Source organism: Lissotriton helveticus, chromosome 6 (assembly GCF_964261635.1).
Source record: "Lissotriton helveticus chromosome 6, aLisHel1.1, whole genome shotgun sequence".
In the NCBI taxonomy this organism is placed as follows: Eukaryota; Metazoa; Chordata; class Amphibia; order Caudata; family Salamandridae; genus Lissotriton; species Lissotriton helveticus.
In genome coordinates, this window is record NC_136067.1 from 1,081,899,716 (window position 1) to 1,081,921,102 (window position 21,387).

General features: G+C 45.0%; 1 protein-coding gene across 2 annotated transcripts in view; it reads right to left on the reverse strand.

The window, feature by feature from the left end:
- The window catches only part of PHF10 (PHD finger protein 10), an 821,853-nt gene that overhangs the window by 420,806 nt on the left and 379,660 nt on the right, over nucleotides 1-21,387 (reverse strand). For both annotated transcript variants that reach the window (XM_078648727.1, XM_078648728.1), the window contains one exon: nucleotides 14,419-14,568. In XM_078648727.1, coding sequence (XP_078504853.1) covers nucleotides 14,419-14,568 — 150 coding nt within the window. The remainder of the gene's footprint in view (nucleotides 1-14,418; nucleotides 14,569-21,387) is intronic.

Here is a 21,387-nt window from a genome sequence, read left to right on the forward strand (position 1 = left end):
TTGAAAAAGCCGAAGGCGCCAGCCCACACATTCCCAAATACAATGTGCGTTTTGTACATGAAGTTAGTTGCTTCTTGTAATGTGTGCATGGACGCTGCAGTAAAAACAGGATGTGGCATAACGGCCGGAGCTGCCGACCTTGGAGCTGGGTTACCGGGTTCGAGCCTCGTCTTCGACTCCACATCCTGTGGTTCTGAGCAAGTCACTTAATCTCCCGGTGCCTAGCAACACCTTCAGGTCGAGTTCGTGCTATATAAAACTGTCGTGCTATATAAAACTGCAAAAAGCAAAACAAAGTGTGAGTTTAACTTCATAGGGCTTTTCCCCGGCATGCCAAAGCTGCTATCCTGTGACTTTAATCATAGGTACCTCTTAGCACCGCTGATTGGATGCATAGTGATTCTCAAAAGAGGCCATGCCGAATTCTAGGCCTGCGTGCTGTATTTCGTGCCAGTGTGGTGCTGGGCCACAGCTGATGACAGGCATCCACTCACGTGACACGTTGTTTGCTCTCGGGTTACTTGGCACCATGGCCTGTGGCATCACTGATTAATTTCTAGCACACACAACACACACAGGATGCATGGTAATACGATTTATGATTACAAAGTGACGTTATTGCAGAATTCTGCTCCCTCTGTATGAACTCAGGGCCCCTGAAAAGTTCTATTAGTTCAACGAAAAAGCAGGTTACAGACATGGTTTAATCGTTTATGATACGGGCCTTTTTGTAAAACGCTTTCTATGGCTGATGGGCCGCTGAAGTGGTTTGTGAATGGGTAGGTTGCTCGCTCCTCCATAGAGGCCCAGTGCTAGATTTAACCTAGTTAAGTTTACAAATAGTCGTCCGCTGAATTAGTTTCTTGCGAGTGTAGCAACATTGCAGACAGATTTTAAACTATTGTACAAGTTGCACGTGAGTGTTACCCTGTTAGTCGGTATGTTTTTAGATTGGATAATTAACAGTGTGTGTTAAACATTTACTCTTTGGTTATGAGTATTGTAATTATGTGGTTTGTTTCATAGGCCTCAGGGTGGGGGTCCTTTGCATCAGACTTGCTAGGATCAGGCAAGGTCCTGGCTGTACAGGTTTTTCTGCAGTAGTATGGTCCGGATTGTTAAAGATAATCTTTAATGACATGCTGTCTGTTTTGTTGGTGGGTAGCGGGATGGTCGTGTAGACAGACCTCCAGATGGCGCCACACACCATGTTTTCTCTTTCCCCCAAGTACTTTTTTTAATACTTAGAAACAGGTGCTGCAATGCACATACAGGAGAGAGTTAAGCATGCACTCTGACGCTCAGGGGCTGGAACATTGTGGGCTGCCTGAAACTGAATTCCTTCAGCTGCTGGTAATGTATATCAGCGGGTTAATGCGGATACTGCAGAGCTCAGCTTGCAACCTTAAAGGAATCTACTTGCTCAGCCTTTCATCCTTCCTTAGTGCCACTAAGCTGGACAAATCCCTGTGCCTAATAATCATCGAGGCAGTACAGCTTCTCCTCTGCACTAGTAACTTAAGAAATCTTATCGCCCTCACTCCATCTATCTATCGCCCTCACTCCATCTACCTATCGCCCTCACTCCATCTACCTATCGCCCTCACTCCATCTACCTATCGCCCTCACTCCATCTACCTATCGCCCTCACTCTATCTATCGCCCTCACTCTATCTATCGCCCTCACTCTATCGCCCTCACTCTATCGCCCTCACTCTATCGCCCTCACTCTATCGCCCTCACTCTATCTATCGCCCTCACTCTATCTATCGCCCTCACTCTATCTATCGCCCTCACTCTATCTATCGCCCTCACTCTATCGCCCTCACTCTATCGCCCTCACTCTATCGCCCTCACTCTATCGCCCTCACTCTATCGCCCTCACTCTATCGCCCTCACTCTATCGCCCTCACTCTATCGCCCTCACTCTATCGCACTCACTCTATCGCACTCACTCTATCGCACTCACTCTATCGCACTCACTCTATCGCCCTCACTCTATCGCCCTCACTCTATCGCCCTCACTCTATCGCCCTCACTCTATCGCCCTCACTCTATCGCCCTCACTCTATCGCCCTCACTCTATCGCCCTCACTCTATCGCCCTCACTCTATCGCCCTCACTCTATCGCCCTCACTCTATCGCCCTCACTCTATCGCCCTCACTCTATCGCCCTCACTCTATCTATCTATCGCTCACTCTATCTATCTATCGCTCACTCTATCTATCTATCGCTCACTCTATCTATCGCCCTCACTCTATCTATCGCCCTCACTCTATCTATCGCCCTCACTCTATCTATCGCCCTCACTCTATCTATCGCCCTCACTCTATCTATCGCCCTCACTCTATCTATCGCCCTCACTCTATCCATCGCCCTCACTCTATCCATCGCCCTCACTCTATCCATCGCCCTCACTCTATCCATCGCCCTCACTCTATCCATCGCCCTCACTCTATCCATCGCCCTCACTCTATCCATCGCCCTCACTCTATCCATCGCCCTCACTCTATCCATCGCCCTCACTCTATCCATCGCCCTCACTCTATCTATCGCCCTCACTCTATCTATCGCCCTCACTCTATCTATCGCACTCACTCTATCTATCGCCCTCACTCTATCGCACTCACTCTATCGCACTCACTCTATCGCCCTCACTCTATCGCCCTCACTCTATCGCCCTCACTCTATCGCCCTCACTCTATCGCCCTCACTCTATCGCCCTCACTCTATCTATCGCCCTCACTCTATCTATCGCCCTCACTCTATCTATCGCCCTCACTCTATCTATCTATCGCCCTCACTCTATCTATCAATCGCCCTCACTCTATCTATCTATCGCCCTCACTCTATCTATCTATCGCCCTCACTCTATCTATCTATCGCCCTCACTCTATCTATCGCCCTGATTCTATCTATCTATCGCCCTCACTCTATCTATCTATCGCCCTCACTCTATCTATCTATCGCCCTCACTCACTCTATCTATCGCCCTCACTCTATCTATCTATCGCCCTCACTCTATCTATCTATCGCCCTCACTCTATCTATCTATCGCCCTCACTCTATCTATCTATCGCCCTCACTCTATCTATCTATCGCCCTCACTCTATCTATCTATCGCCCTCACTCTATCGCCCTCACTCTATCGCCCTCACTCTATCTATCGCCCTCACTCTATCTATCGCCCTCACTCTATCTATCGCCCTCACGCTATCTATCGCCCTCACTCTATCTATCGCCCTCACTCTATCTATCTATCGCCCTCACTCTATCTATCTATCGCCCTCACTCTATCTATCTATCGCCCTCACTCTATCTATCTATCGCCCTCACTCTATCTATCTATCGCCCTCACTCTATCTATCTATCGCCCTCACTCTATCTATCGCCCTCACTCTATCTATCGCCCTCACTCTATCTATCGCCCTCACTCTATCTATCTATCGCCCTAACTCTATCTATCGCCCTCACTCTATCTATCGCCCTCACTCTATCTATCTATCGCCCTCACTCTATCTATCTATCGCCCTCACTCTATCTATCGCCCTCACTCTATCTATCGCCCTCACTCTATCTATCTATCGCCCTCACTCTATCTATCTATCGCCCTCACTCTATCTATCTATCGCCCTCACTCTATCTATCGCCCTCACTCTATCGCCCTCACTCTATCTATCTATCGCCCTCACTCTATCTATTGCACTCACTCTATCTATCTATTGCACTCACTCTATCGCATCACCACAGCATCACTCAGCAGCACCACAGCATCACTCAGCAGCACCACAGCATCACTCAGCAGCACCACAGCATCACTCAGGGGCAACACAACATCACTATGCGCTACCACAGCATCACTGAACGCCACAGCATCACTCAGCGCCACCACAGCATCAATCTGTGCAACCATTCAACAACAACTGGTTCAAATATGTTCTCTCAATGTTTCAAGCTTTATTACACATGTCACAAAAAAGATGTTAATATTTCTCTTCTGTTCTTGGATTTTCGTCACAATAAAATACACTGTACATAATCTTCACAAAAGTTATTTACAAAAGTTTAAGCTAATGCCATTATAAATTACAATAACTTTTATTTAAGTATTAATTAAAAAAAATTAAAAGCCATTGTTATTTGTAATATCAATACATCTAAGTCACGTAAATACAACACATATTGCATTACAAATGCTATAGGTGTCACATTTGCGAAAGTTAAAACTATTGGCATTGTAAATGACAAATCTATTAATTTCGCTATTTTCAAAACTAACACATAAATAAAAAATTTGTTATTTACAATACCAATAGCTCAAACTTTCCTAATGCGAGTCCTATTGCATTGCAAATGCTTGTTTAATTACCTAATGACCTGCTTAATCTCTGTAGCAGTAGGGGGCTGACAAAGAATTTCATGTTCCGCCTGGTCCAAGCAAGGGTTATTAGATCCTCTTGAGGCACCACATGGGAGTGTCCCCCTTTTGGTTGACCCCTTTTGCTTCGATAATTTCCAAAGACTTCACAACCTCTAAGAGTGCTTCCACCTTATTTCAACTCTAATCTTGCGCCAGGGGGATATAATGGACTGCAGGGAGCTGGACTGTGTGATTGTGTGAGAAAGTGCCCTCTTTCTGCGTGGTTGCCCCCACTTTTTGCTGAATTGCTGATGTACTTTGATGGAGTGTGCCCTAGGCTTCTGCTAATCAGGTACCCAGGGCCTATGTTCTTTCCCTAAAACTGCATTGAAGCCTAAACCAAATTGGCATCTCTGGCCACAGGTCAGCCCCCTGGTAAATGGTAACACAGGTACCCAGGGCACTGCGACCAGAGAAGGCCTGTAAGGGCTGCAGCACTCATTGTGCCACCCTTAGAGGCCCTGTACCATTACGGGAAACAACCTTTACAATGCAACTTTTACAACGCACTACCATTACAACAAAACTTTTACAACTCAACATCCATTACATCGCATGCCATTACAACGCAACCATTACAACGCATGACACTACAACGCATACCACTACAACGCATGTCATTACAACTTAGTCATTACAAGGCATACCATTACAACGCATACCATTACCATCCAACACTTACCCTACTGTTGCACCCCCTGGAGTTAGAATAGTATTTTTTACCCATACACTATCCAACACTTACCCTACTGTTGCACCCCCTGGAGTTAGAATAGTCATTTTTACCCCTACACTATCCAATACTTACCATACATGCAATGTAATGTTATGCGTTGTAATGGTATGCGTTGTAAAGGTAGTATGCGTTGTAATGGAATGCGTTGTAAAGGTAGTTTTAAAAAAAAAATTGTAATGGCATACGTTGTAATGGATGTTGCGTTGTAAAAAATGCGTTGTAAAGGTATGCGTTGTAAAGTCATACATCCACCATTACACTCACACACTGCCTTTGCAGGCTGCGTGTTTTGGTGCAGAACAAAATGAAGAGTCGACATGGCACACATCTCTGTGTGCCAGGCCTACAACCCACTGCCCTGTCATAGATCAGTCACCACTCTATCTGGGTGTACTATACCAGTAGTGAGGGTACAGGTGCAAGAGCCCTGTGCCCCTACAGTGTCTAAGTTCAGTCTTAGACATTGTAAGTGTAGTGCTGCCATTAAGAGTATATGGTGCTGGGCGTTTGTCATTACGAACTCCACAGCACCAGAATGGCTACACTAAAAACTGAGAAGTTTGGTATCAAAAGTCTACGCACATTAAACCCACACTGATTCCAGTGTGGGTTTTAATGAAAAATTAACCTACCACCAGTGTCCAGTCTGAGTGGCTGCTTTCAGCTGCCACCACCAGAGATGTTTCTGGACCCCAGGGTCAAGAGCCAGCTGCTCTCTGGGCCTGAAAAAATGCACATCCTGGGAGGAGGTGCCAATTTCCCCCCCCTAGGAAGGGCGGGGTACTCGAAGGGGAAGCTTCAAAGGCTTGCCGCCTGTGTGAGCTTCCCCAGGCCACTTGCTGCTCTCAGCAACTGGTCGCCACTGGTTCTGACCGCCACCTTGGGAGGGAGAACCGGCGGGAAAAATAAGTGAGGAAGAGAGGTGTGCCCACCTCTGCCAACTCCAACCCTAAGGTGGGGGAGGCGAGGTGAAGCACAAATCTCAGTCCACGCCATCTTGAAGATGGGGGGAATCAGCCAACCAGGGACAGGCTCATGTCCCCTCCCACTGGAGGGTGGCATAGTAAGGTGTGTACCTACCCCAGGGAAGGGACCCATTGGTCCCTACCTTTTACTTACCTGTAACACCCCTAAATCTAGTATTTAGGGGCACCCCTTAACCTTGCTTCCTCAGAAGAAGAAGAAGGACCGAACAACCGTGCAACAGCTAACACGAGGAAGACGCCTACTGACTTGGTCCCAGCCGTTCTGGTCTGTTGCCCCCTTGAACCTGCTCCTGCGGACTCCCGGTATTTACTGCAAAGTACTTATCACTTATCTGTGACAAGCTTGCTTGTTTCTAGAAAATGAAATAATAAAAGAATATTTTCATACAAAAACAACTAGTCTGAAGTTCAGTCTTTGAGAGTGTGAATTAATTTGCTGACTGAGTGTGTACAACAAATGCTTAACACTGTCCTCTGATACTGCCTTACTGTTCGACCACACTACCACAAATAGAGAGTGAGGTGCTGGACTCTGTGTACACTATACCTCATTTTTGTATAGGATATACAGAGCCAGCTTCCTACAGGTGGGAGCTCTAGAGGACAGGTAAATGCGCTGGCGACAAACGTTCACGACTGAAGTGATGAGTAGGAGTCTATTAGAGTTGGGGTTAGTTCAATGGTTGAAATTGTCCCGCTTAGATCACCAAAGTTTGGACAGGAGCTGACCCTTTTTCTTCCCAGGAAGACACTGCCATCCCTGTGTGGATTGTGCAGGATGGGCCTGCAAATCCAACTGCACTACACTTACCACAGGGTTTAGACCCCGGTCTGTCTCCTTTCTTAACATAGGCCGTATTCCCTATGTCCTAAGGTCTATTGTTGCAAGAGTTGCCGTGGTTAGGCATTGAGCCTTACCTGGCCTAACAGTGATGGAGAGCAGTGCAGCACAATGATGAAAGGCAGAGACTAAATTAGCCATCGCAGGTTGCAGCAGAAATACTATGACAGGAGAAACAGAAGTTTGAAATTCTTGTAAGTGAAACAGAATTGCAGTCAGACTAAAATGTGCGCATTTTAGGTCAGAAGTACGAGAGTGCTGTGAATATAGTGGAAGATAAGAAACTTCATGTTGGTAGACTTCTTTCAATGTCTTTATGAGATCTGACCAGCATAAGGCACTACCCTGGGAAGACTAATCTTACATGTATGTGAACATATAGTGGCTTTTCCGAAGTTTCCTACCACTAAAGAGCAAGTATTTATAGCAACAAGAGCATTTAAACTAAAATTGCACTGTCCACAATTATTCAACCCCCTTAATACTGCTGACAGTATTTTGTGGTTGTGAGGACCCCTATATTTCATGGACACTCTTTCTGCTGAAGTTGGAAACCTATCTCTGGGTGTCATGATTCAAAAGCTTTAATAAGAAATCCAAAATATAGAATCTTACCAGACACAGGATGACAGATTGGTGGAAACTTCCCTTTGTGTCATCAAATAAATCCATTACATATTTAGAAATGTACTTGATGGCACAGTGTGCGAACCTGTCTAGAGCAAACCTCCCAAAATTCTCTGGCAACATCTCTAGAGATGAAAGGATATGCAGAAGTGTAGCATTCTCATTGCTAGGCAGGACAGCTGTATTTGAAATCATCCTTCTATCATGATTAGAGATTCTCTTTCAAGATCGTCCAACCTCAGCTCAAAAAGAACTTAAGGAATGGCTTAATAGAATTATGAAACGCTCCTCGGAAGAAAAAGCCAAAAAGTATTCTTAAACAGTTGATTTTGCTGAGGCAAGAAGGTCTGCAATCTATAATTTCAGAAACCACACAGTGGGACATAGCTGGAAGAAGAAAGGCCCTACGCCTATCTTAAGTTGTGTCTTCTTAAATGATACACTGCAGCATTGCATATCATCATTTTAGGACATGTCTTGGGTTGAGCAAGGACAAAAAGTAATGGGTCCAGATTAGCCTAATTTATCCCTACTCTCTAATTCTGGTGTCCTCTCTTTCCAGTGGGTTGGATATCTTATTTCAAAGCTCTTAATGATTAGGGGGTGTACGGTAGCATAGTGAATCTACCCTTTGTCCTTAGTTACCATTAATTTTTTGCCTCTTACTGGACCCTTTATGCACACGCAGGTAGTTGGGGCAGGTGAGTTCTCAGAAGTCTCTTTCCATGAATCGTAAACATGGTATTTGTTGAATTGGGGTAGACTGTTCGCCAGTGAAGCAGTGAGCTTCTCCATTCCTATAAGATCACAAAGCTTAGGCAACCAGTTAGCATGTTCTGGCTTCCAATTTGTACCCCATTTGGATGTTGTGACTTGTATAACCACACATACTGCTGGTGCCATAACCTTTCCCTTGTTGGCATGTAGAGGAAGTCAGCACGTTTAAAATTTTCAGTAAGACCTAGCTGGGGACGACGATCTGAATGAACTTATATTTGTGATTTCCGTGCACTGGCTGATTTATTTTTCTATGTTTTTAAAATCAATAAAAATTTGCTTATCAAAAAAAGAACTAGCTGGGGAAACAGGGTATGTCGATATCAAAGATATCGTTGATGTCTTTCAACACTTCTTCCCAGTATCTTTTGAGTTTAGGACATCACCAAAGGAGATGAGTCGGAGTGCTCGGGTGACCACAATTATGTCAACATCCCTCAGATGTGCCAGACTCCCATTCACCATCCTGGCAGGGGTATAATACCAACAGTAAGTTTTTTTGAACATGGAGTCTCTGCTGGATGCACTGAAGGAAGAGGCATGGGTACTGTAGAATATGTCCGCCCATTCTTTAGGGTTAACGGGGCATTCCAGTTCTGCCTCCCATCTCCTTTGAGTTTTCATTGGTTTAAAAACTCTGTGCACTTTACCCCAGCCAAACAGTAGCATAGTGCTTGTTCCCCCTTTAAACATGGTTGAATTGGCATATCACTTATTAAAATATTTAACTTGCCTATAAGTCCATGGCATGTGGTACAAAGTGTACCCAGGGCATGAAAGTTGAATGCCACTTGTTGCTGCGCAAACAGTTTCATGACCGACCCTATGAAGCTTGACTGTAGCAGGGTAAAAACTGTAATTCGACCTAACAAAATAAACCTTTCTGACAGGAGCCACCCCTATGAAGGCCTTGTAGTGAATAATGCAGGGTCATAGGATTTAAAAGTAGGCCATGTAGAAATGTAATGTTAGCATATCCTTAATGGACTAGCACACAAACAGTATTTTCATTGTAGGAAGGCTGGCTGGGCCATAGAGAAAACCACAGTACAGATTAAAATCTAAATACTGTATTTCGGGAACAGGACTACCTAAACATAATTGAACAACTATTTTCAATAATTATTAAAAATCTAATTCAAAGGTTTAGTCAGCTTTTGATAAATATTATGGAAACCTGACTTTTATAAAGTTACTTTTTTCCTTCCTGAAGTTCCTGGAGACCAATTTGCATTTGTTATCAAAACTTCTCTGAGCCAGTAATTCGCTTTATTTGAATAGGTGTGAAATTCCTCTCAGGGGCTACACAACATGTCACTGTGATTGACAGGTCGACTTGAATGGGCAGAGATGACTCCTTCGAGCTCAGCACAAGGGAGGGAGCTGTGAGCATTGTTTCTATACATTATAGTTTCAAATCCTGCGTGACAGGTCTGCTGAGTTTACTTACACTAGGGGTGCTCTTGAAAGGACAGGAACATGATGCTAAGACATTTCTTGTGTATCCAATGTCTGGTTGCTGGCAGACCCTTCTTTTTTTTCTACTTGTCAAAATTGTCCGATTCTCGCTGCCTGGGCTGTTCCAGTAAGCGCTTCTGCGAGAGCAAAAATGTTTAGTGCCGAAGGAGCTGGTGGCAGAAACCCACCTTATGGCAGAAACAGAAAGGCTGTCAGTCTTGAACCCATTACACAACAAATATACTGTGGCAAAGCACATGCTGTGTCATGAAGGTGGTGGTGGGTATCCCATCACCATAATACATCTTCTGAATGCCTTTTCACCTAATATAAAGAAAGGGATTACATATCCAATGATCCCTGCAGACAGCATCTTTCATTTGTTCAGTCTGTAGAAAGTGGCCCAGCCCGAGAACAAACTGCCCAGTATTTTGACAGGACAGTTGAGAGAAGAGAAACAGTTTAGAGCAGTGGTTCCCTAACTTTTGACTCCTGAGGACCCCTACTGAATCACTACTGGAAGCCGGGGACACCCAAGCAATTTGTACAATTTAAATTTCTTTTTAAAAACGCCTTTTGCAGCCGAGGCATTTTGCAAGAGGGAGACAGCCTGATTTGGGTCTATTGGCAGGGATATGTATGCATACAGCAGTGTATTATTTAGTGGTACAAGTCTCCTGCTCTCAGCCATAGCAGCACCTATACATTCTCATTCCAGAGCCTTGGAGTGGTGACCCTTCCTTACAGCAACAGGTTGAATGATTGTGAATTATTAGCATTTTTACCTATTCACAGTTTAAGAAGGTCTAAAATATTACACAATTATGAAGCATTTTATAATACAGACATGCCCCAAGGAGCAACGAATATTGTGAAAATTCTAACAAGTTAGTGCACAAAGCGATGAGTCCAGTGTACAGAGCAAATTCAAGGTCTATATTAGGAGTTCATCATGAAGTGCAAGAGATGGCAGGATATCTGCACAGGAGGCATATTGTTTCAGCGAGATCATGGAACAATGCTATGCCAATTACCATAACCCCCTGTTAGACATAATCTTTAGTCACAGACAGCGGAACAACATTTTACCACCAAGGGGTGAGCAGTGCAGTTAAGGCATATTTCAGAGAGGCCTCGCGTGGCACCTGACATGACCCTCTCCTGTTAGGATGCCCACTGCCCCGTCCCTTGCCAACAACAAACTGCAAAGGCTATGCAGAATAAGAGCTTGAAATGTCCGAATATGAAAGCGTGACAGCACACATAATTCACCCAAGGGCTTGTGGAAAGTGAGCAATCAGACAGCAGCACGAAAATCCTACTGCTGATCCTGGCTGCATCTATTTTTACCTGCCTGCCAAGTAACGGTAACCTATACACATGTGCCTTTCAACGCTTTATTGCTTTTATTGTATTGCCTGTATTTTCATTGTTGTGTCTGTGACTGCTGTTGTCTGTCTTCCCCCGCTGCCTGTACGTGGTCCGTGCCCCTTTTTCTTCCCTCTGTTCCCATCGCTGTCCCCGTGCTCTCTCTGCCCGGTCTTTCCTTCTGTTCCCCTCGCTGCCCTGTGTCTCTGCCTGGTTTTCCCTTCTGTTCCCCTCGCTGCCCCCGTGCCTCTCTGCCCGTTCTGCCTTCTGTTCTTAGCTGCCCCTACATTTCTGTATTTTGCCTCTGTGCCACTCGTTTTTTTGTGCCCGTCTGCCCTCTGTGCCACTCGTTTTTCCTTTGTTTTTGTGCCCCTTTTGCCTTCTGTTCCATCCCTTTTTCCCTCGTTTATTTGTGCCTTTCTGCCCTCTGTTCCACTCGTTTTTCGTGCCTTTCTGCCCTCTGTTCCACTTGTTTTTCCCTCATTTTTTGTGCCTTTCTGCCCTCTGTTCCACTCGTTTTTTGTGCCTTTCTGCCCTCTGTTCCACTCGTTTTTTGTGCCTTTCTGCCCTCTGTTCCACTCGTTTTTCCCTCTTTTTTTGTGCCTTTCTGCCCTCTGTGCCACTCGTTTTTCCCTAGTTTTTTGTGCCTTTCTGCCCTCTGTTCCACTCGTTTTTTGTGCTTTTTTGCCCTCTGTTCCACTCGTTTTTTGTGCCTTTCTGCCCTCTGTTCCACTCGTTTTTGTGCCTTTCTGCCCTCTGTTCCACTCGTTTTTCCCTCGTTTTTTGTGCCCTTCTGCCTTCTGTGCCACTTGTTTTTTTCCTTGTTTTTGTGCCCCTTTTGACTTCTGTTCCACTTGTTTTCCCAGCCGCTGTGCCTCCTGCGGCCCCGCCCCCCTGACGGCCAACTCGCTGCCCCCGCCTCCCGATTGTATTGTTGTGGTCTCGCTGCGCCCCTGCACCAACATTCACAGCTCATGACAGGCGCTCGAGTCCTGCGGACCCCCTGGGAATGTCTCACGTACCCCTGGGGGTCCGCGGACCACAGTTTGGGAAACGCTGCTCTACACCAATCCTTAAGAGAAGACTGAACAAAAACATGTTCATGGCAGCTAAGTCACAGTAGCTTAATGGGCTGGATCAATCCCTTCAAGGCTGAGAAAGTTAGATATAAAAAATATTAACAATAGATAATGCAATTCGACTAAGGTAATGCACTATATTTTGGTTAACCTGAGTACCTGATGGACAAACTCCAAGTGATCCAGAATGTGGCTGTCAGTCTCCTGCTCAATGTTCCTATGAGATCACTGGTTTCTACACATTTGCATGCACTTCATTTGCTGCCCATCAGGGACAGAGTCAAATTTAAGGCTCTGGTAATAGTAAATTATGCCCTATATCAATCCGGCCACTCCTACCTCAGAGCTGGATTTGGCTTTCATAATCCCACTAAACAGCTGAGAGCCACCAACAAATGATTGGCAGAGATCCCTAGGATTCAGCACATAAGAGAGGTAGGAAGGTCTAAGAGGAAGGTCTCTAGCGTATCTGGGTGCATCAGCATTGAACCAGCTCCCTTTGGAGCTGCGGATGATGAGGGAGGTTGCACTGTATAACAAAAAACTCAAAACCTGATTCTTTGTGCAAATATAAGGCTTTTAATATTCTTATCTTACTGCTTGCGCAGGGACACTCCTTGGAGTAGTTGTTTGTGTTAGAAATTGCATTCATCTCGTACATCATAAACATGTGTATTCATAATAAAATGCATGTGTATGCAATGCAATGAGCCTAGCAATGAAATGGTATGACTACAAGACTTCTGAAGTTAGGGAACCTGTGTGTCTTGTAAGAGTTAGAAAGCTTGGCTTTTCAGCCATGGACAAATCGCTAGCTGAGTATTGCCAGAACTATTATGCTAGAGAATAATGAGGGTAGTGGATACTCTCCAACAATGTCGAAAAACCATTTAGGGTTCATTGTCAAAAATAAGTTTTGATGGATTCTATTTTGTTGAGTCTATAAAACTGTTCAAACATTAGAGGTGGCTCAAGATCCCACATAAGGAAGATATATATAATGCATATGAATATCAATAGAAGTCCCATGCCAGGGAAGATAGACTGATTTTCACTTTCTGAATGTTCCTTCGATCACGAGATACACTTTGCTTCAATTCTTCCTCAGAAGACCAATATCCACTGACAAGCTAAAACGCATTAGTAGACCTAATTAGAGGGTTTTAAGCATGTGTCGGATAGACTCAAACTGACACATGTGCTGTGACTCAGAAGCTTGTATAGGACATACTAATTATGAAAACTCATCTTTGGCAGCCATTTCCAAAAGCAAAGCAAATATTTATTCATACAAAGATTACACATTTAAAGTCCATCAATATCAACCTATATTTAGGCGCTTGGTTCGGTGTTGAAACAATTGGCTGAATGAGTTTATTCAGGGAGAGAAGTTGGAGTAGGATCTGTCAGGGTTGAGAACTAGGAGGGGAGGGATTTAAGTTTGTTTATAAGGGTGTCTTGCTTACATAAAATGTAAAACAATATGAAACCCTAAAATCTACTAGATCAGGGATCTTACATCCCTTTAGATCACGGGTACTCACAAACATTTGCCCAGGGGCCACAAAGTACAGTCTATGGTGTGTCTGAGGGCCGCACTGATGCCAACAGGGGGGCAGTAGGGAGTCTGGGTGGGTCAGGTATTGTGTAAGGAGGGCTAACAAATGTTAAATAAACGGGCAAGCATTTATTTGCAGGTTAATAAATGCTTGCCTGTTTATTTAACACTTGGTTTCTGAATATTAGTGTTCAGCTTGTGCTGCTGTTCACCAGGGGGGGCCGCATGAAAAAGTCAAGAGTGCCACTTCGGGCCGTTAGTTTGAGTATCTCTGCTTTAGATTAAACTATTTTAGTTTTTCTACATTAACTACGTATGCATGAAGTTCACAAAATACAGCATAACAAAAAACTCTTGGTGCATGTTTTACCACTGTTTTTCTTAACCCCTTTCTTTGTAGCCGTAAAGCAACTAGAATTTCCCTGTATTTCGCAAACTAAATCCTTGTACGACTGTCAGGAACCATGAGTTACAAGCAGTAAAATGCATAGTGAGGTTCAGGACAACGCACAGAATGGGGGGAGATGAACAAAACAGTAAGAACTGTAAACAAAAAAAGCATCTTACATGTGTTTGTAAATCAAAATAGGCACGTCTTTCTTCCATCCTCTCTCGATTTAAATTGCTATTAAACTCTGCAGCTTTTTTTGCAGCTTTCTTAATGTATTCTGGAACTTTGCTGGGTTCTACCTTCTGCGTATTCTGGTGTTGCATTTGCTGAAAAAAGAAGAAAACCTACAATTAATAACCAACCAAATTACAAATGACAATTATGGGTAAGGCTTCTATGACAAAATCACAGAAAAAATGCTTGTGTAGTTAGTGGATTGAGGCAGAGTTATTTCAGAGTTCACAAGATCCTAACCTACAGGATCACAAAAAGCTATTTCAGAGGTCACCTCAACCACAACTTATCATGAAATGCTTCATCCTTAGTGACCTCCCACAACAGAGTAGGGTATACCACGGGAAACATCCGTTACTGCACGGACATTTCTTCGCTTACCGTTACTACGCAAGCGTTAGTACGCATTCGATGTAACAACGTGTCACCTTTAGTACGCGTGCTCTTACTTTGCACGCGTACTTACAACGCATGTGTAGTGGGCGGACGCCGTTTTTGGATGTCACTGCGGCGGCCATTTGCTCCCTGGGGCTGCTGCTGCGGAGGTGGACGTAGGAAGCTGGAGGAAGCAGGAAGGGGGAGAAGACAGGAACCACGCGTGGAAAGAGGTAAGTGGAGCTGTGTAGGGTCATGTAGGGGCTGTGTAGGGGTAGTGTATTTGGAAGTAGGGTAGTGTAGAGGGCAGTGTTTAGGTAGTGTAAGGTTAGGCTTTAGGGTAGTGTTGTAGGGTTAGTGTAGTGTAGGGTAGTGAATTTGGGTGTAGGGTAGTGTAGGGGGTAGTGTTTACGTAAGGTAGTGTAAGGTTAGTGTTTAGAGTAGTGTTTTAGGGTTTAGGGTAGTGTTGTTGGGTTAGTGTAGTGTAGGGTAGTGTATTTGGGTGTAGGGTAGTGTTTAGGTAGTGTAAGGTTAGGGTTTAGGGTAGTGTTGTAGGGGTAGTGTAGGGTAGTGAATTTGGGTGTAGGGTAGTGTAGGGGGTAGTGTTTACGTAAGGTAGTGTAAGGTTAGTGTTTAGAGTAGTGTTTTAGGGTTTAGGGTAGTGTTGTTGGGTTAGTGTAGTGTAGGGTAGTGTATTTGGGTGTAGGGTAGTGTTTAGGTAGTGTAAGGTTAGGGTTTAGGGTAGTGTTGTGGGGTTAGTGTAGGGTAGTGTATTTGGGTGTAAGGTAGTGTAGAGGGTAGTGTTTAGGTAGTGTAAGGTTAGGGTTTAGGGCAGTGTTGTGGGGTTAGTGTAGTGTGGGTAGTGTATTTGGGTGTAGGGTAATGTAGAGGGTAGTGTTTAGGTAGTGTGGGTTTAGGGTAGTGTTGTGGGGTTAGGGTAGTGTATTTGGGTGTAGGGTAGTGTAGAGGGTAGTGTAGGGTTAGGGTTTAGGGTAGTGTTGTAGGGTTAGTGTAGGGTAGTGTTACAGTGTAGGAGAAGGAATTGGGGTAGGGGTAGGGTCGTGCTGGGGGTAGAGTTTTAGGGCTTAGGGTAGTGTTGTAGTGTAGTGTATTAGGGTTCAGGGTAGTGTCGGGGGTTGTGCAGGGTAGTGGTTAAGTGTAGGTGACAGACAGGGGGTAGGTGTATGATCACAAAGTAGTGGTATGCGTCGAAAGGGTTGGCGAAGTAAAAGCAAATTAATATTTTATTAATGCCTTTGTGTAGTAATTTAATGCGAACTAAAATTATGCAAAGTAAAGGCATCGCACTAAAAGCATGCGAAGTATTGGCATGCTAAGTATCGTCATACATTCTATACCACTCTAGTGGACTCAACTAAAAAGGGAAGTTCTTAGATATTAATTTCTTTCAGGACAATTGCAGGGATACAGATATTAGTTTAAAAATGCCTAAGGGGGTGCCCAAAAAGAAGTCCTTTTATTCATAGGTACCCTTGGTACGTCTTAAGAACAATAACACCTGGTATTCGGGTGAGGAATAGTGGTCCACCAAACAACAACATATAACTGCCATCAAGTTTCAACCAAATAGTATGCGTGTACGGGTTAATGGTCATCTTCAGGCTCAAGAACTCCCTGCCTGCATAATGCTTACATCCCATGCTAAAATATGAGGCATACGGGCCTCATACTAGTCTACTGTACTTCAGCATTGAGACCCTGCTCTTGGATACAACTGAGCATTGCCGACATCTAGAATGTTCAGCTCATCAATTTTGCTGCACTTTACTTTAAGTGGTCAGTGATGTAGTGTGGAAAAGGATTGCTTGGCTAAGCTAATAAAAGACTTAGGCCTGTGATAAGCCATACATTAAGCTTGGTAATGCCTTAACGTATGTCCTAAACAAAGATGTTCACAAGATTAGCAGTAAGCATGACACACATTGATGGAGTTAAAAGAAACACTTTATTCAACTTGCTCTGATTGACCATAAAACCGCTGAGAGCTGAACATCATTGTTTTTTTTTTTTTTTTTTTTACCAAACCGACTTTGGATGATCCTTGTGATTGATTACTTTAATTAGGTCAGTTGTCTGTAAGTTTTTTAAATGTTGCCTTCTCCCAATTTCCTGCTACCCTGGCAAGAAGCTTGTCTTTATATATGCTGACAGGCCTACACAGTCGGCATATATAAACTTCGGGCTGGACTGTTCCCATGAGGCACAGGGTCAAGACTGATTTGCATATGGCCAGGTCTACACTGGGGTGGCATGGTGAGCAAAAGAATGATGGATTTAACCCAGATCTCTACACTGGGGGTGAATGTTTTGATTTGTTCTGCATTCCGTTCATCAATTGTGTCTCTTTTGAAAAAGGCAAATCACTTTCTAAAGAAGCACTGATCACTGGTGGAAAGGCGCACAGGAGTCCTGAGTTTCATTCTAGGCAGAATACGTCTCCAAGAGAAGGCAGTCTTGGGGACTCCAATGTGCAAAAAAACGTACTTAGCATGTGTCCGCTTGTGGCAAAGAGATTGAGCCAAGGTTTTCCCCATTCCCGTAGTAGACCCTGTGCCCCGTCCAGGTGTAGCTGCTGTTTGTGATCTATCAGACGTCAATGGTTGAGTTTGTATGCCCTGGTGTTCAAAAGGTCCCCTCCCGGTGGTGTGCCACCGTGAAAATCCCCTGGTGTTCCATCCACTTCCAGAGGCATAAAACCTTGTGACTCAGAACCATAGCCTCAACCCTCCCTGTTTTCTGCAGTACTACATGGCAGTGGTGGTGCACCAGCCTCCTTTTGAGGGATGTCAGGAAGGCTTCCAAAAGAAAGCGAATGGCCCGCAACTTTAGGAGACCGATGTGGAGCCAGGCCTCTGTCAGAGGAGAGATGCCTCTGATCGCCACCTCTCCCAGATGGCCACCCAACATAGAAGGGATGCATCGGTCACCAGTGTTCGCTCTCGGTGGGGTAGGGAGAAAAGTCTGCCACTGACCCAATCGCAGTCCAGTAGCCAGCACTGCAGATCTTTTGCAATCTCCTCTAAAATCTGGACATAGTCGGGCAGACCCCTGATGCTATGCCCACTGGGTCTTCAGGTCCAACTGTAGAGTCTGTATATGTCACCCAGCATGCTTAACCAGCAGGCCTAGAGCCCCAACAGCTGCAGAGTCATCCTCACTGAGATTCAGAGCTTAAATGGCAGGACCATACCCCAAATGATCTGAACTCTCCGCTCCAGGAAGAAGCAACAGAGCAGCACCATGCCCAGAACAGCTAAAATGAAAGAGAGCATCTCCAAAGAAATCTGGGGTTCACTATCAACATGTTGAAGTCACGCTAAGATATTAAGAGATTAACTGTAGTCTGGAGATGGGTGACACCTTCCTGGTGTGAACCTGTTTTCTGCAGCTAGTCATCAGGGTAGGGGAAGATGAAAACTTTGTTCTACAAGGGTCAGCTGCAACCACTGCCATCACTTTCATGAACACCCAAGAGGCACTGTTGAGGCTAAAGGGGAGCACAGCAAACCGAAAATCCTCCTGGCCCACTGTCAGTCACAGGTAACACTAGTGGGCATGCAGGACAGGGATGTGAAAATGAATATCTTGCAGGTCCAGCGCTACCACTGAGTTTCTAGGGTTAAGGACAGACAAGACCTAAGCCAGGGTGAGCATCTTGAAATTGTCCCTCTGCAGAAAGGAACTGAGAAGGTGAGACAAAGGCCTTCGGCACCAGAATGTAGCAGAAGTAACAGCTGGTTGCCACTTCTGATGCCAGCACCCCCTCTATGGTCCTCCAATACAGAAGGTACTACCTGAGCTATGGAGTCACAAAGGGCATGAGTGGATTGCCCGAAAGGCAGCTGGCTTTGACGGACCTTCTTGTCAGGCTGGTGGAGGAGAACATGTGTTTTCCAAAGGTTTTGATGTACTTTGACCCTCTATCTGATGTGGAGATAGAGTAGGCATGTGGGTTGACCCTGCTTGTGGATACTTGCACCACTAACTAAGCTTTCTAGGGTCGTTTTAAGCATTAGGTGTGGCACCTTGCTATATGCCTATTTATCAGCGATCCATAGTATGGCTTTGCCTATGTGATGGGTGTCAGTTTGGGCCTCATTAAAAGGCTTAATAGTGGTCTGTGCGAGTTGAAGGACTTCGATGACAACACTGGTTTTCACCTCCATGGTAGGCAACTGGCAGTCAAGAACCTCAGTCAGTCTTCGCATTACTACTGAAACTGTGGCACTTTCCTCAGTAACTGGCCCCTGTGGAGAAACCAGCGGAGTGTCTGTAGAAGGATCCAGTCAACTGACAACTTGTAGCTCTCCATAACAGTTGTCTTCAGTGTATGGTCGAGCAAACATATTCCATTCGGCATCGCAGTCATTTTCAGAGTCCTTGCCAAAAACACTGCGAATGCTCTGGGCCCTTCCTTGGGGCAAGGGAAAAGTGTCAGAATCTGATGGGTTACCAAAAGGCTGCGATCCAGTGCAGCTTTGCTTAAAGAAAAAGCAGAGTAAGCTCAGAGTCAGAGCACTATCAGTTCCGCTTTGTCATCCGGAACTGGGATCTAGCAGCGCCAAAACTCATTTCAGCATTAAAGCCAGTGAGGGGACCAAACCGGGTGCAGAGGTTCCAGCTGGCTCTGTGGGCAGACCCACCAGTCAGAAGTCCTCTGGTTCTTTTGGACCCAAAGGCATGCCAGAGGGAGCCAGCAGCTTAGCTGAAGAGACTCAGCATAGCTTTGTGGAACTTGTGGGCATCTGCTGAGATGTCACTGAAGGACCCAGAACCTCTGGCTGCCCCAGGATGAGAATTGGAATCAGCTCCAAAGGAGTTAGAGTTTGAGAGCGAGACAGTGAGGTATGTTTATGATCTTGAGCGTTCTAAGGTATTCAAAAATGGTGGGAAGGGGGGAAGCTGGGTATAATTTCTTATGCTTTATTTTTTACGTACCTCATGAGTTCGACCGCAACGAAGATCTGCCATGGGAACGATTCGGGAGAGAGAAGAGGACCTCCCCTTCAACTTGTCACGGAATGGAGGTTTCTGGTGTTTGGTGACCTACAGCTTCACCTCACGAAGCTAGATGGCCTTCAGATTCATCAAGGCACAGACGCAATAGGCCTTGGAGTCATGGGCCGACCCACAGCACCAAAGACAAATCTGGTGGGAATATGTTACAAACACAAGCTTGCGACAGTCCCTACAAGTATGAACATTGTGATTTTAGTGTAGTGAAATTTTTCCTTCCACACTGGTATTTAACGTTAAATTTAGAGAAAGTCACCTTGTGAAGCGAAGGAGAAAATGGGTAGCTTCAAATCTACCTCACGTGGAGCGGAAAAAAAGAAACTGACATCAGTGAGCTTGGGTAAAGCTAAAGTGCAGCTCTGCACGTCACATTCAGATCGGAACAACAATGCCAGTGTGGAGTTGGCGGGGGGGGGCTAGGTGGCGCACGGGAAAGACTGCTGCATGTCTGTGAGGCTCCTCCAGCCTGAGTAATTTATCCGAAAATGATCCTGCCCAGGGAGCTCTAATGGTCGTTGGAGGAGCATCGGAAGATAGATGACACTGAAGCTGCCAGCTCAGCGCCATGGTCCCCGAGGTGTTAAGTTTTAACTGGGTGAACCCATTAAACTTCCCGGCCTGGGTCAATGGTACAGTACGTTCAAGAAATGGTTGTGGTAGTTCTTTACTACGATAAATTATACACATAAAACCAAACAATTCACCACAAAGAATTCTGATTCAATTCAAAGGGAAGGAAATTTAATTTCCATGAGTAACACACTCATTCAATGCAATTGTAAATCTAAGCATTAATGTGTCGACATGCATCAGCTTGAATACATTCATAGTGCATATGATATTTACGGTGCTCTCAGTGTGACAAGAAGAAAAAGAGGGTATTGAGTAATAGGGGTGAATTGGTGAGTGAGGGACAGGGTAAAGGTATAGGGACATGGGCACAAATACTATTATATACAATAAGACCTTTCCAGCCTAATATAGGTCAATAGTTCCCATATGTACATAACTCATAGGCACATATTCATTAGATTGTTCTCATTCTATGAGTTTATTGGGATACTGTGGAAAAGTAAATTTTGCCATGTTCTGTGTCCCTACGTGTCATCCATCATATGTTATGTGTGCATGACCAATATGCATATGTTATTCCCCATGTCCGATTAATGACGCAATTACAGTTGTGTCCACCTCTAGTATGCTAGTTTCCAGTCCTCGTGAATACTACGAATATCAGGCCTATGTAAAGCTATGTTGCCACGTTTCTCAGTGTGCACGTTATTTCATTATAAAGTCCCCGTTTCCAGGCCTCAACAGGGCCCGGACATCAGATTCAGCTCCTGTCTCCTGAAGCCTCGCTGAGGAGCGATCCAGCCCCCACCTGTATCCTCGACCTTTCACTTACTTCCTGCCTCGCAGTGCCCGGTGCAGCTTGGCTCTGCCTCTGAGTCTGCCAAGACTATGTTATGATTCCAGCTATCAGTTTAGTCTTCCTTCTC